The 14,486-nt window shown below is 45.3% G+C and overlaps 1 protein-coding gene across 1 annotated transcript; it reads right to left on the bottom strand.

Annotated features, from left to right (window-relative positions):
- Window positions 1-2,290: 2,290 nt before the first annotated feature.
- On the bottom strand, window positions 2,291-11,685 carry LOC125481864 (serine/threonine-protein kinase ULK1-like; the record flags this gene model as incomplete). Its single annotated transcript, XM_048593792.1, has 5 exons — window positions 2,291-2,506; window positions 6,172-6,245; window positions 8,897-9,070; window positions 10,868-10,904; window positions 11,653-11,685. Coding segments are annotated over 5 exons (534 nt in total), but the record flags the coding sequence as incomplete, so codon positions are not given.
- Between the last annotated feature and the right edge of the window lie 2,801 nt (window positions 11,686-14,486).

Raw genomic sequence — 14,486 nt, 5'->3', positions numbered from 1 at the left:
AAGAATAAACAACCTTCCTTCAGGTTTACACTGCAGCGAACAGAGAGAGGTCCTGAACTTGAGGGAATCCAATAGCTTCTCCTTTGTACACAGGCTCAAGCCATTCAGGTACCTTGTAGCCAATCACATAGTTACTGGCAGGGAGAGGGCCTTTGTCATCGATACCTCATCATTCATCCAATCAGCTAATTGTACCAACTAAGGTTCCATCTGCATCCAACCCCTTGACTCCAGTTTGTCTGCAAACCACACTTTAACCACAGCTCGAACAAGCAGCTGTATAAGGAGTGCTTACACTGTCAGGTTTCTTCTCTCAAAGCATGCAGCAATCCTTTGTTTTAAAGCAGTTCTTTTCTCATTTCAGTTCACAATTGAAAATGCAGAAAAATAAAACGACACAGCCTTTACAATATTCACCCCAACGACACAGTCTATATCATATGCACCCCAAAGGGAAGGTGTGGCCTCAGTTTAACATCTCACCTGGGGCAACACTCCCTCAGTATTCCCTAGGATTTCTGCACAGGTGGGACTTGAACCCATGATCTTTCTGATGATTAGTGGGTATGAGATTTTTTTCTTTCTGACGTGGCGCCTCGCCATCTTTCGGCTTTGAGAGTCTCTTAACGGTTCTCACTCTGTTTGACGCAAGTGGCATTTTATTAAATGAATAAAATGAATATTAAATGCAGGAGCCCTGACTGAAGGAAAAGCGTTACAGTTTGCTGCTTTCAAAATATTTTTAAGTCACAGGGCTGGCCTATTCAAACTGAGTCATACCACTCTCTTTGCCTAGAGAGAGAACCTAAACAAGTTTCAGCAAACTCATTGTAAACAAGACCAATTAAATTTACTTCCTCTCTCAGTGACACAGTCAGCAGCTAACTGCATAGCTCTTAACTTCGCCAAAAAAACCCCTACTCCTGCCCCCCTCTCACATTGTTAGAATAATGAGTAGTAATAGCAAAGGCGCTGGAATGGGCAATATCAGTGAACAGCACACACAGTGATCAGTGGAGCAGGAAAGTCAACATTTCGGGCTGAAACCCTTTGTCAGGACCGGGGTGGGGGGGAAACCCAGAAGTAAAGAGGGAGGGGGTGGGGCTGGAGGGAGGGTAGATGAGATGGAGATAGGTGAATGCAGGTAGAGGGTTATTGTGGCTGGTTAATGGGAAGGGTGGAGTGGACAGGTGAGTCAGATGATGGACAGGTTGGGGGAAGAGAGATTTTGAAGCTGGTGAAGTCAATATTGAGGCCATTGGGCTATAAGCTCCCAAAGTGAAGTATCAGGTGTAGTTCCTCCAAAACCTTAGTAGTTCCTCCAGTTTACGTTTGGCCTCACTGTTACAGTGGAGGAGGCCAAGGATGGACATGTCACCAGGGGAGTGGGAGGGTGAGTTAAAGTGGATGGCAACTGGAAGGTCAGGTTAGTTGATGTGTGCAGAGCACAGATGCTCCCCAAACCGGTCCCTGAGTCTGTGTTTGGTCTCCCCGAAATAGAGGAGACGTTGACTTCTCTGATCCCCAGATGCTATCTGACCTGCTGTGCTCCTCCAGCTCCACATTTATTGAGTCTAGCTTCCAGCATCTGCGGTCCTTACTGTCTCCAAGTCAGCCATCAGTGGGCAGTTCACAGATTCTTTCTCTTACTTCCTCCCTCTGTTGTTCAAAAAAAATTCTAATCATCTAAATAAGACCACAACAAATTAGAAGCTGCTTTCCATGGTAGCCACAAGTCAAAAAGTACTTCTTTGAATGTAAAGTACTCTAGGACATCACAAGGCTACTTAAGGCGCTACATAAATGCAAGATTTTCTTTCTCCCGTAGTCCAGGAAATGTACCTGTCACTGATTATTTAAGAACTTGTATTTCTACAATCCATTGCATTGCCTCAGGGAACCTTTGATCACTCAGAAATAGAAAAGGCAGGTGAATACTTTAAGCATCTTTGGAGGTTTTGCAGTTGAAGTGTCAGCCATAGTGTTGCCAAACTCTTGTTCAACATATTCCTGGAGATGGTCATCACATTACCTTCTGTCTCTAACTGCCCTGGCCTCACAAATCCAACTAGTTCTCCAACCTGTCCATCTTCACCTTCCCAACCAATTAGGAAGTCAATGGCCTTATTGTTACCTGATTGGATGATGCTTGACTGTTCAACAAACAGTGTTAGTGCCCCCGCAGTATTTTCAGAATTTCAAAGCAAAAAGTGTTCAAAGAATCTTTTTGGAAGGATATATTTTTAATGTGCCTTTCAGATTTTCTCCCTGTGTAGCAACACCCCTTGGATTAACGTTTGATTTTTAGACACTCCAGGGCAATCCAGGAGAGTTGGCAACTTGAGCCCAGCCCCATGTGTCCAACAAAACAAAGGTGGTGGTGAGGAGCGGGAGGAGAGCTTACCTGGAAAGGGGCTTTGCCAGTCAGGCACTGGTATACAATGGTTCCAATACTCCACAGGTCTGCCTTAGCATCGTAATGTTGGGACATGATGACTTCTGGGGCCTGGTGACCAAAGGCCAGACAAGAGTTAAGATCATGAAAAATGTAAGAACTAGGAGCAGGAGTAGGCCATTCAGCCCCTCGAGCCTGCTCCAACATTTAATACAATTATGATTGATCTCATCTAGGCCTCAACTCCACTTTCTTTCCCATTCCCTATAACCCTTCAAACCATTACCAATTAAAAACCTGTGTATCTCCTCCTTCATTTCACTTGCACTCTGGGGTAATGAATTCTACAGATTCATGACCCTTTGAGAGAATTAATTTGTCCCCATCTCTGTTTTAGATCTGCCTCTCCTTATCCTAAAGCTATAATCTCTCGTTCCAGATTGTCCCACACGAGGAAACGTACTCTCTACACCTACTTTGTCAATATTCTTTAGCATCTTTTTCGCCTCAATTAGATCTCCTCTCGTCTTTCTAAACTCTAGTGAGTATGGGCCTAAACTGCTCAATCTCTCTTCATAAAACAAACCCCCTCATCTCCGGATTGAATAGTTGAAAGTTAGAATTGTGACTTCACCAAAAACACACTGGTAATCCCGATTTCTTCAGAAAAATTGCTTAGTTGTGGACACAGAAATGGGGTGGATGGAAGAGAAGTGGAATAAATGGGAGCCTAGTTACGGCATTGAAAGGACCAACTGCAGCGGGAGCAGGCCATTTGGCCCCTTTGAGCCTGCACTGCCGTTCATTTTGATGGTCAGTCATCTCAACTTTGTTCACCCTCTTTACTCTTCTCCAACAAAAATCTGTCGACTGTAAGTTGTGAGAAGTCAAACAGTGTCCAGTATCTATGGCCTTTGAGTCCTGGAGGGAATGAAGCTCAATACCACCAAGAGATTACACAAGCTTCAAAAAGTGTCAAATTAGTGGGTTAGGCAAATTTGGAGTGTATTCCCTTGAATTTAGGAAGTGATGGGATGATTGTGTTTTGACAAAGATTCATTCCTGGGACATGGGCATCACTAGCTGGTCCAGCATTTATTGTCCGTCCCTAGTTGCCCCCTTGAGAAAGTGGTGGTGAGCTGCCTTCTTGAACCACTGCAGTTGATGGGGATGTAGCTACAGATCATAAGGTAATTGATTCAGCTTGTTTAAACATTTAGAAAGATTTGCTCAGGTGGATAGAGGAGGCTGTTGTGGCGCAGTGGCAGTGTCCCTATCTCTGGACAGGGAGGCCCATATGCAAGCCTCACCTACTCTGGAATTATGTCATAACACCTCTGAACAGGTTAGTTGGAAAATATCCAGGGTGAACCAATCAGGAGTGCGAGGGCATTATTTTACATCCAGAGCTGGGCCAGTGTAGACCAAAAATCGGAAATGCACAATCGGGTAACGGAAATCCAAAATGTCTCACGTTGCTGGTTATGGGTCTTTCTTTCTGAAAGTCAGCTGCTGCATTTTCTACAACAGTCACGGCAACCAAAGAAAATTAAAATTATTTTGTTTGAAGTAAAGCACCTTGGGAGGAGGTCACGATAGGCGCAGGCGAAATGCGTATGCTTACAGACTGAACGCACGAGGGAGAGCAGGGCCCTCACAGATGTACACCTCACTGATCCACTGCCCCCGCACAGTTTTGTTGTCTAATCAGTGGTTTGTGTGTTTAAACTGGTAAACAAGGCCAGCTGATGTTTTCCTAATGATTCATAATGACCTGTTACAGTATCTGAGGAAGAGTTACATCAGCCAGAGCACACTCCTCCATGATTCACAACTTGAGTAGAAGATTAAACTATTTGCTTCCTGGACAGTTTTCATTGTGTCTGCAATGACAGAGTTGCATCAGAAATGTTGATGTTTGTTTTTCACTAACTGTGTCACAACAATGTATTCTCACTTCTTTACCCCTTCATTCTGTTCCAGGACGTGGACATCTCTGGCAAGGCCAGTGTTTGTAGCCTATCTCTAATTACCCTTCAAGTGAGTGGCTTGCCAGGGTCATTCCATAGGGCAGTTAAGAGTCAACCACATTACACCGTGGGCCTGGAGTCACATGTAGGCCAGACTGGGTAAAGACAGCAGATTTCCTTCCCTGAAGGTCATTAGCGACCCAGTTGGGTTTTTACAACAATGCATATCATGGCATAGATACTGAGAAGTGCCACATCAGGTCAAGTTGTGGCTCAGGGGTTAGCACTGCTGCCTCACAGTGCCAGGGATTGATCCTACCCTTGGGCGACTGAAAGTGGAGTTTGCATGTTCTCCTTGTGTCTGTGTGGGTTTCCTCCAGGTGCTCCGGTTTCCTCCTACAGTCCAAAGATGTGCAGGCTAGGATGCTGTTCAGAGGGTCAGTGCAGACCTGATGGGCTGAATGGCCTGCTTCCCTTCTACCAGTCATGATCCTATTGAATGGTGGAGCAGGTTCAGGTGGCTGAATGGTCTCCTCTGTTCCTTTCTCTGATTGTCTTATTGACTAAATGCTGATACACATGACACACAAAGATGCACTATGTATGATACGATCTGCCAAACAACACTTTTCACTGTAACTCAGTACATGGGACAACAATCAAACAGACACACTCCCCTGGGATGGGAGATGTAGAGAAGGCAGCTCCGAGGAATTCTAAACCGAGGTGGGCAATAAATGCTGGGCCTAGCCAGTGATGTCCTCAACCCATGAAGGAATAATAAAATAAAATCTACAGGCTGTGTTTTCCCAAACTTCCCAAGACATGGCACTGATAACTCACTGATCAGACTAGTAGGTGGGAACAGGATGAGGTATTATTATTTCAGCCATTCCTGTGTTTTCAGTGCCATCAAGGTGTTCCACACTCAGTAGCCCCAGCCCAATTACTGTTTATTTACAATTCATACCAGGGATGTGGGCATTGCTGGCAAGGCCAGAATTTATTGATGATGCCTGGTTGCCATTAGGAGATATCGCTGAGCCACCTTCCCTTTAAACCAAGTGTAGGCCCGAAACGTCAGCCTTCCTGCTCCTATGATGCTGCTTGGCCTGCTGTGTTCATCCAGCTCTGCACCTTGTTGTCTCTGTATCTGGGAAATCTGCGTTTATTTATCCAATGATCACATGGGATCTCACTGTGTGTAAACTGAGTGCTGCACTTCTTACATTACAACAATGACAGCACATCAAAAAGCAATTCAAATGTTTGCAAACTACTTTGCGGCAGCATGTAAATGAAAGTCTTTCTATCTCATGGGCCATCAGTGAATGTTCGGGAAAGCTAACAAATTTCTTTAACTTGTTTCTCTTTTAGCTGTAATCAAAGCAAAATCCTGCAGATTCTGAAAACGCTGGAGAAACTCAACAGATCTGGCAGCATCTGCAGAGAGAAAGCACAGTCAATATTTCCAGTCCAGTGACTCACTTAACAAACATTAATTCTATTTCTCTTTCTATGGATGTAAAGACTTTGTTAAGTGAGTCACTGGACCAAAACATTATCTCTGCTTTCCCTCCACAGATGCTGCCAGACCTGCTGAGTTTCTCCAGCAACTTCTGCTTTTAGTTCTTTTGGCTAAAACTTTTCTTTCAATATCTTCCCATGCTTTGAAACTAAAAATCTCAAACTGTTGTGGTGAGATTGAAAGGCACATTCTCTGGATGACAAGACCAGCAAATTAATTACTCGACGACCAAACATCAAGAACAAACCAACTGAGAAATCCCTCAGGACGGTACTCACCATATACATGGGGGATCCACACAACGTTGCTGCTAACATGTTGGTCTGTAAATAGCGAGCGAAGCCAAAGTCAGCTGTGAGGGGGGTGTAAGGAGTGAGTATTATTGCCAAAGCAAGCCTGCATTGTGTTTGCAATTCAAACATTGCAACAGTCTATCAACCAAGTAATACAAAGCTGTATGTTTAGAAAACAGTGTTATCAAGGCAATAATTTCTTTCAATTGGAAGCGAATGGTAAAGTCATTTGGATTAATTGTTATCATCATGAAGTGATCACCAGCAAATCCTTTGGACTGCTCTGGAGTCGTGTGACGTTTCACCTCATGCGCAAAGTTGTGAGAATGAGAAAAAAACAAGTTGCAAAATCGCCGTGGCATTAAAAAACTGGCTCTCCTCTTCCTTTTCACTGGGGGGGATTCCACTTCTCAAGTATTGGGGAGGACAGGAGGACTTCTGATCAGGTGGGAGTATGTTTGTGTGTGTGTGCGCGCATGTGTGTGTGCGCGCGTGTGTGTGTGCGTGTGCAAGAGAGAGACAGAACCCGGGACACCTAGTCCAGAAGTACAGACATTACCACTATGCCACGTATGTAGGGTTAGTATTGAAGGCAAAGGGACCATAATCCTACCAGGCCATGCGACTGCTCTCTCAGAGTCAGAGAGATGACTGGTGGTGGTTTAACCTGAGGGTCATCACACCTTGAAAAGGGGAAGTGGCATGGGAATTGAACCCTCTTCTATTGGCATCACACTGCATGGCAAACCTACCGTCCAGCTAACTGCCCCCAGTGTTATGGAGCAGGTAGGTAAGCAGGGATTGGGGTTAATCTTTTATTGATGAACTGGGTGGGGTTTGATTTAGCCCCCTCCTGACCTCTCCCTCCCCTTTGATAGTCGGCATTGCCCTTAATGGGGTTTGCACGATTGAAAAACACGGGGGATTTATTGTAGGTGGTTAATAAATGAAAATGACCACAGGTGACCTGGCGATGGGAAAAAGCTGGTTCCGTTGTTTGCGATACCACATCCAAAAGAAAATAAACTGAGTGCATAGGGAGGTTAATGGTGGCACAGTGGTTTATGTCGCTGGACGAAGAATATAGAGAGTGTGGGTTCATAACCCCACAATGACAGATGGTGAAGCAGATGGAAGAGTATCCAATATTCAGTGACACACAGTCTGAGGAGAGAGTCCTGCAGTTGGTGACACAGTCCAGGGAGAGAGTCCTGCCCTGGAATCTATATTTTCCTGCTGATGCCACCATTGCAGTATTTCAGCCAATTAATATTGACTTATCAAAGCAATCTGCAGCCTTTCTCTCCCCTCGTATAAATTGGTGCTCCCTGTGAAATTTGGCAGTTTTGCTTTTGCTCTGATGAATGGAAGACAAACAGCTTCAGCAACCTGTCTGTGTCTTCAGTGATATCACTGGGAGAGTTCTGTTCAGAGAGAAGGCATGATCGAGGGGGTGAGCAACAAACAGTGTGGAGGATGGGGGTAACTGATACATTGACTGTAACCCCTCCAGCATCAGGCAGTCAGAGGGGTGAAAAGCTCAGTTGGGTGAGGGGAGATGTGTGAAGTGGCGAGGAAGGAAATGAGATGATGTTAAAACTCTCATCAATGTGCTGGATTAATTTGCTTTTCCTCAAAGAGCAGGGGTTCCTAATCTTGAGGAACACAGTGTCAGAGAAGGACAGCAAGGTTCTCTCCAGCAGAAAGAACCACTTGATTGAGTAACCATGCCAAGGAAAATACTAAGAGCAGGAGTGGAAGCTATCACACTTCCATTTCTTGGCAACTTCTAAGTTTCAGGCAGAAAACTGGCTTCTCGTTCCGAAAAGAAGCAAAATTTCTCATTGGCTGAAGCGAAACTCACAGCTTTAATTGAATCTGCCCCAAAACTGGTTGGTTCTGATTATTTACAAGTCGTCTTCTGTTTATATCGTCACACACAGAAATGCAGCCTTCCATCAATACTCTTCATATTCTAAGCATTCTTCTTTCAATCAACATTCAATATGGCAAGGGAAGTAACAACATTCACAGACAGATTTCAGACAAGCTGGGAAAGAAGGTCAGTTTGCATTTCTGTAGCGCCGTTAACTTAGTAAAAATGCCACAAAACGTTTCACTGCAGTGTCAATATTCTGGCCCCTCTGGAGATATGAGAGGATCCAGGAGGACACTCTTGGAGAAGGGAAGGTAGAGAGGCTCCAGGAGAGAGTGCTAGAGCTCAGGCAGCTGAAGGCACGGTCGCTGATAGCTGGGAGGATAAAAATCAAGTACGCAAGAGGCCAGGCTTAGAGAACTGCGGAGATCTCAAAGGGTTGTGGGAGGTAACAGAAATGGGGGAGGGGGGGGAAACGAGGTGACAGGCCACGGAGGGAGTGGAAAACGTGGATGGGAATTGTAGGATTGAGTTGCCTCTGAGCCAGACCTCACTGATACAGTGAGTGAATGGAATTTGGTGCAAGTTAGATATGGGCAGGGAGGGCTCAGACTTAGAAACTGAGCATCAAAATACTGACTTATAGTGCGCGGGATTTCAGCAAAATGTAAAATATGCCAAAGAGACAGTTGGTGAATTGTGAGTTCACTTGGGCTGTACTTGGGTTTTGTCCTTGCAATCTCGAACTGTAGGGAGCGTAGCAAGTTGCAGATCACTGCTGACCCGCACCATGAGATGCCTGTGGAGGTGAACATGACCGCGTGGGACTCTCACCTATCTTGATCCGGATATTGTTGGGATTGGATTTACGGCCTCCCGTGCAAGATAGCAGGATGTTCTGGGGCTTCAGGTCACGATGGATGACCCCCTTGCTGTGCAACATCTTCATGGCACCAGCTATCTGCTGCAGGAACAGTCGGATGGTGTCCTCACTGAGGGTCCCCTTCGCTGGAAAGGAAACACAATGTCAGGCACTTAAGCTGTGTCCATGCCAGTGGGGAAACACGCTCATCAATTCACAGCAGCTGAAATGAATCACTGGGATAGACTGCATTGTGCTCTGGGATTGTACTGTGCTCAGCTTCCACATCACACCCTCTAATCCTATTAGCATGTCTGTACCAACCATCCCCTTTGCAACTAGGGCATTTAAAGTTGCTTTAGGCTAAAATAGCAACTTGTAATCACCAAACTCTAAAGCAGACTCCTCACACACCCCAGCACAGAGCATTTTCTCTGCATTAATCTCCTGCCACCACCTTAAATGTCCTAACGCACAAAGCGATTCTTCAATTTTTATCAGAGACAAGTAACATTTACTATGTACAGGTGCAAGGCAATGGTCTCTAGGAGAGAGTTTAACCATTAGACACTCAATAGCATTCCCATGGCTGAATCCCCCATTACCAAAGCCCTGGATATCACCTCTGACCAGCAACTCAACTGGACCAGCCATATAAATACCGTGGTAACAAGTCAGACTCTGGGAATGGTGTGATGAGTAACTCACCTCCTGACTCCCCAAAGCCTGTCCACCATTTACAAAGCACAAGTCAGGAGTATGATGGAATACTCCCCACTTGCCTGGATGAGGGCAGCTCCAACAACATTCAAGAAGCTTGACACCATCCAGGACAAAGCAGCCCCCGCTTGATTGGCACTACATCCACAAACATCCACTCCCTCCACCACCGACGCTCAGTAGCAGCAGCGTGTCCTCTACAAGATGTGCTGCATAAATTTCTTTCCTTCAACAGCATGTTCCAAACCCCTGAACACATCTATCTTGAAGGACAGCAAATACATGTGACTGCCACTCCCTGCAAGTTCCCTTCCAAGCCATTCACCATCCTGACTTGGAAATATATCGCTGTTCCTTCAGCATCACTGGGTCAAAATCCTGGAATTACCTCCTTCAGTGCATTGCGGGTCTACCAACAGGAAATGATTCAAGAAGGCAGCCAGGGACAGACAAGAAATCCAGTGAATTAATGTCTTTTACACGGTCCTTAAAATAGGATCTAGTATGAATTTGAAAACTCGTGTTTGGTGTGAGCTGAGATTTCAGTTAGATTCAGAGGGAGAGGAAGGATCAGTTGGATCACTATGCAGTGCCTTACTGCAAGTTGCAAAGTGTAGATGTGATTGAAGAGACAGTAGTGTTTGGGTCAGATGCTCAGGCTGGCCAGCATTTATCAGCCGTCCCTAATTATGCCTGAGAAGGTGCCGATGAGTTGCCCTCTCGAACTACCGCAGTCGTTGGGGTGCAGGGATAACACAATGCCCTTAGGGGGTGAATTCCAGGATTCTGACCCTGCAACACTGAAAGAACAGCGGTGTATTTCCAAGTCAGAATGGTGAGGGGCTTGGAGGGAAACTTGTGGTTTGCTGTCTCATTTCAATCCATGATTTGAGCCTCTACCATCCAGAAGGACGAGGGTAGCAGGCACATGGGAACACCACCCCCTGCACAGCCCACTTTTGCTGTCTATGGGAGCTTGCTGTGCTCATTTCCTACATTACAACAGCAAGTCCAGAAGTACTTCATTGGCTGTTAAAGTGATTTGAGACAGCAGGATGGCAGGAAAAGTCTTTGTTCTGTTTTGTCCTATTCCTAAGGCGATCAGTCAACCTCACGGTGAACTCGAATCCACTGTCCTGAGCAAATACAGCCAGATGTAACCATCTGTACAGCCATGATCATTTCCTGTCACTCTAGTGAAGTGACCTTTATTGTAGACTTACAATGGAGGTAGTCAGCAAGGTCGCCACCATTACAGTACTGGAAAAGACAAAAACACATAGGTTCAATCGTACTATTCTGTGGTTATCCCAATCTAACATTGTTTATCAGCATCATGTGAAAGTGGAGTGCTTGGAGCAGACCCAGTGGGTAATCAGTATCTCAGCTGCTGAGAGGCACTGTTCGCTCAGAACCCGAAATCACATTTAACAGTAAAGCAGTGTCTGGTGACATTACTGAGGCTGAGGGTTACGGAATGTGTCATGGATATTCGGGAGAAGTCCATGCACTCCCCAGCTCCCTACCCCACCTCCCTCATTGCCATGGACCCAAGGAGTGTCTGTTCTTGAATGCTGCTGTTTGGGATGGCACGGTGGCTCAGCGGTTAGCACAGCGGTTAGCACTGCTACCTCATAGTGCCAGGGACCCAGGTTCAAACCCAGCCTTGGGCAACTGTCTGTGTGGAGTTTACACATTCTCCCCGTGTCTGTGTGGGTTTCCTCCGGGTGCTCTGGTTTCCTCCCACAGTCCAGAGATGTGCAGGTTAGGGTGGATTAGCCATGGGGAATGCAGGGTTACAAGGATAGGCTAGGGGAGTGAGTCTGGGTGGGATGCTTTTCAGAGGGTCGGTGCAGACTCAATGGGCCAAATGATCTTGTTCCACACCTTAGGGATTCTATGATTCTAAACACACAACAAGGCACCTAGGCTAGGCAGACGTTAGCCTTGGAGCAATAATTCATGACATTTATCCCCCAAAGTAGCCAGGACCCCCTACATAACTCACCTCCATCACCAGATAGACAGAATTTGCCATCTCCTGTAAAATGGAAAGATGTTGATTAGAAATAACAACATTTTCATACAATATATTTGTGCACAGGATGCTGACCTCTGGTCCGCAAGCCTTTCTTGCTGAGATTTTTAAATGGTTTGCATATTTCCCATTGTGAACTGCTATGTCTATATTTATTATACATTATGGTTAAGTCCACTGTCACAATGTAGTGACACATTCTGACCATTAGGCTGGTGCCTTGGATTAAGGCCGTAACACCATAAGAGACAAGGACAGGAGGAGGCCATTCAGCCCCTTGAGCCTGTTCTGCCATTCTATAGGATTGTAACTGATCCAACATTCCTCACATCCACTTTCCTGCTTTAGCCTCTCAAGTTCCTCTCTCTCTTTCTCATCACTTTGAGCACTTTGTGTGTAGGAAAACAAAATGTCATTCATTAAAAGTCCTTGCGCTACATCATGGTCACTTTATGGTCAAATAAAGGTTTAAATTGTCTAACTTGTTTGCCTCCACTTTTGAACACTCCTCTGCTGGAGGGAGGGACTTAGATTGGGTTATCAACCAACTTCTACCATTAGCCACCTGTCTGCCATACTTTGGTTCAATTAACTTGAGACAAGGTCAATGCGTAAATTCAACATTTGCTGCCCATCCCTAATTATACTTGAGAGGGTGAATGCAACTAAGCAGCTTACTTAGCTATTTCAGAGGGCAGCTGAGAGTCAACCACATTGCTGCAGGCGTGGAGTCACATGTCGGCCAAACGGGGTAAGGGTGGCAGATTTCCTTCCCTATGGGGAAAGATAAAGGTAACTTTGAAGGCATTCCAGAGAAGGTTCACTGAATTGATCCCAGATTTGGAGGGACTGTCTTACAAGAGGAGGGTGAGTAGGTTGGGGGTTACCTGTCTGTGGTGATCCTGTGACAGACTCGAAAAGAAGGATGTGCAGGGTTATGAAAAGGAGATGGGAGAATGACATTCAGTCATAGGGCTCATTCAGAAAGAGACAGCACAGACACAACATAGTGGATTGAAGAACCTCCCACCGAATGGGTGACATTTGGTGATGGAGGGGAATGTGGCAGGGCCACCGATGACCAAATCCCTTCCCCCAACCGTCTAGAGAAAGGGTCCTCAGGAATTTTCTTCACAGGACAGGTTGAATTGGTTTGGCCTGTTAATTATCGGAACTTAAAAAGAATGAGAGGTGACCTTATTGAAACACAAGTTTATTAGGGGGGGTTGACAGGCTAGAAACAGAAACATAAAGAGTCTAGGACCAGAGGGTATAATCTCAGAGTAAGGGGTTGCACATTTAAGACAGAGATGAGGAGGAATTTCTTCGCCCAGAAGGGAATAAATCTGTAGAATCTATCCTCGCAGAGGGCTGTCGAGGCTGGGTCATTAACTATATTCAAGGCTGAGATAGACAGATTTTTATTCAGGAAGGGAATTGGGGCTTCTGGAGAAAAAACACGAAAGTGGAGTGGAGGATCATCAGATCACCCTTGATTGCACTGAAACCCTAACCTTATGGGAGCAAAGGACTCGATGGGCCAAATGTCCGATTTCTGCTCCTTCATCTTATTATCTTCCGGTCTTTACAGCAACATTAATTGGCTGCCAGATGCAGGTTGACTGAATTGTTGATCAGTAAATATGAAAAACAGATGCCATTGTTGGATTACATGATCTCAAGACACGCACGTGAACTTTCACCTTTCTGCGGGTTTGGTAGTAACATGATAAGAGGAAAAGCTTTAAAAAGGTGTGAATAATTGACACACTTTGTTACTGCTCACTGCTGGTTGCTACACGTGTGGGGAATTAGTACCTGCAGAGCCTATAAACCACTTCTGATTAAAATTAATTCTTCCAGCTGCAGGGGTGGTATCATAGACCCCGGATGTAGTTTGTCAGCGTGGTTTACTGGATGTGCTCTAGTCTACACAATGCTGACTATCACAGCACAATGTCTGGTGAAATAACGATAAGGACAGGGTACTGTACACGCTTCCCCGTTGCCACCTTTCTCAGCAACCAAACCATGTCTTGCCCCGACCAATTTAAGTCAACTTAAAGTTTGACATGAAGGCAAACTAGCACAGGATGAATTAGATAGAGCCACTCATAGGCAGTGCCATTTAAAATAAATGTTAGCAGTATTAGCCTATCTAAAGTTCTGAGGAAGTGTCCCCGGACCCGAAATGTTAACTCTGTTTCTTCCCTTCACAGATGCTGCCAGACCTGCTGATCTTTTCCAGCAACTTTGTTTTTGCTAGCTTATCTAAATATGTACACAGCCCAGACTAGACACTGCATAAAGGAAGGCCACTCTGTACTCTCTAGACTAGCTGTTATTAATCACAAGATGGTTATTAGAGAGGATGCAATTGCATAATTGGGCTTGTATTAACAAACTACGTTAAAATAGCATCTTTCGTGTACCAGAGACACAAGTCATTACGTAGAGTTATTATCTAACTAAGGTTTGACACTGAGCCATACGAGAGGATGATGTGACCAAAACCTTGGTCAAAGATGTAGGTTTTTAAGGGCATCTGAAAAAAGAACAGAGGCAGAGAGGTGTTGGGAGGCAATTCCAGGAAGTAGGTCCCAGGCAGCTGAAGTATGACCACTTTTGGAGGAGCAATCAAAATCAGGACACACAACACATCACTTCAGAAGTGCCAATACACCTGAGGATTGTAGGTGCTGCAGAAGGTTACAGTGATAGGGAGGGGAGTAGGGGCTGGAGGAGGTTATAGAGATAGGGAGGGGTGTAGGGGGCTGGAGGGGGTTACAGAGATAGGGAGGGGT

Source organism: Rhincodon typus, unplaced genomic scaffold, assembly GCF_021869965.1.
Source record: "Rhincodon typus isolate 14 unplaced genomic scaffold, sRhiTyp1.1 hic_rhity00003956, whole genome shotgun sequence".
NCBI lineage: Eukaryota > Metazoa > Chordata > Chondrichthyes > Orectolobiformes > Rhincodontidae > Rhincodon > Rhincodon typus.
Note: the sequence above shows the minus strand (reverse complement) of the source record. Positions and strands in the feature narration are given on the sequence as shown.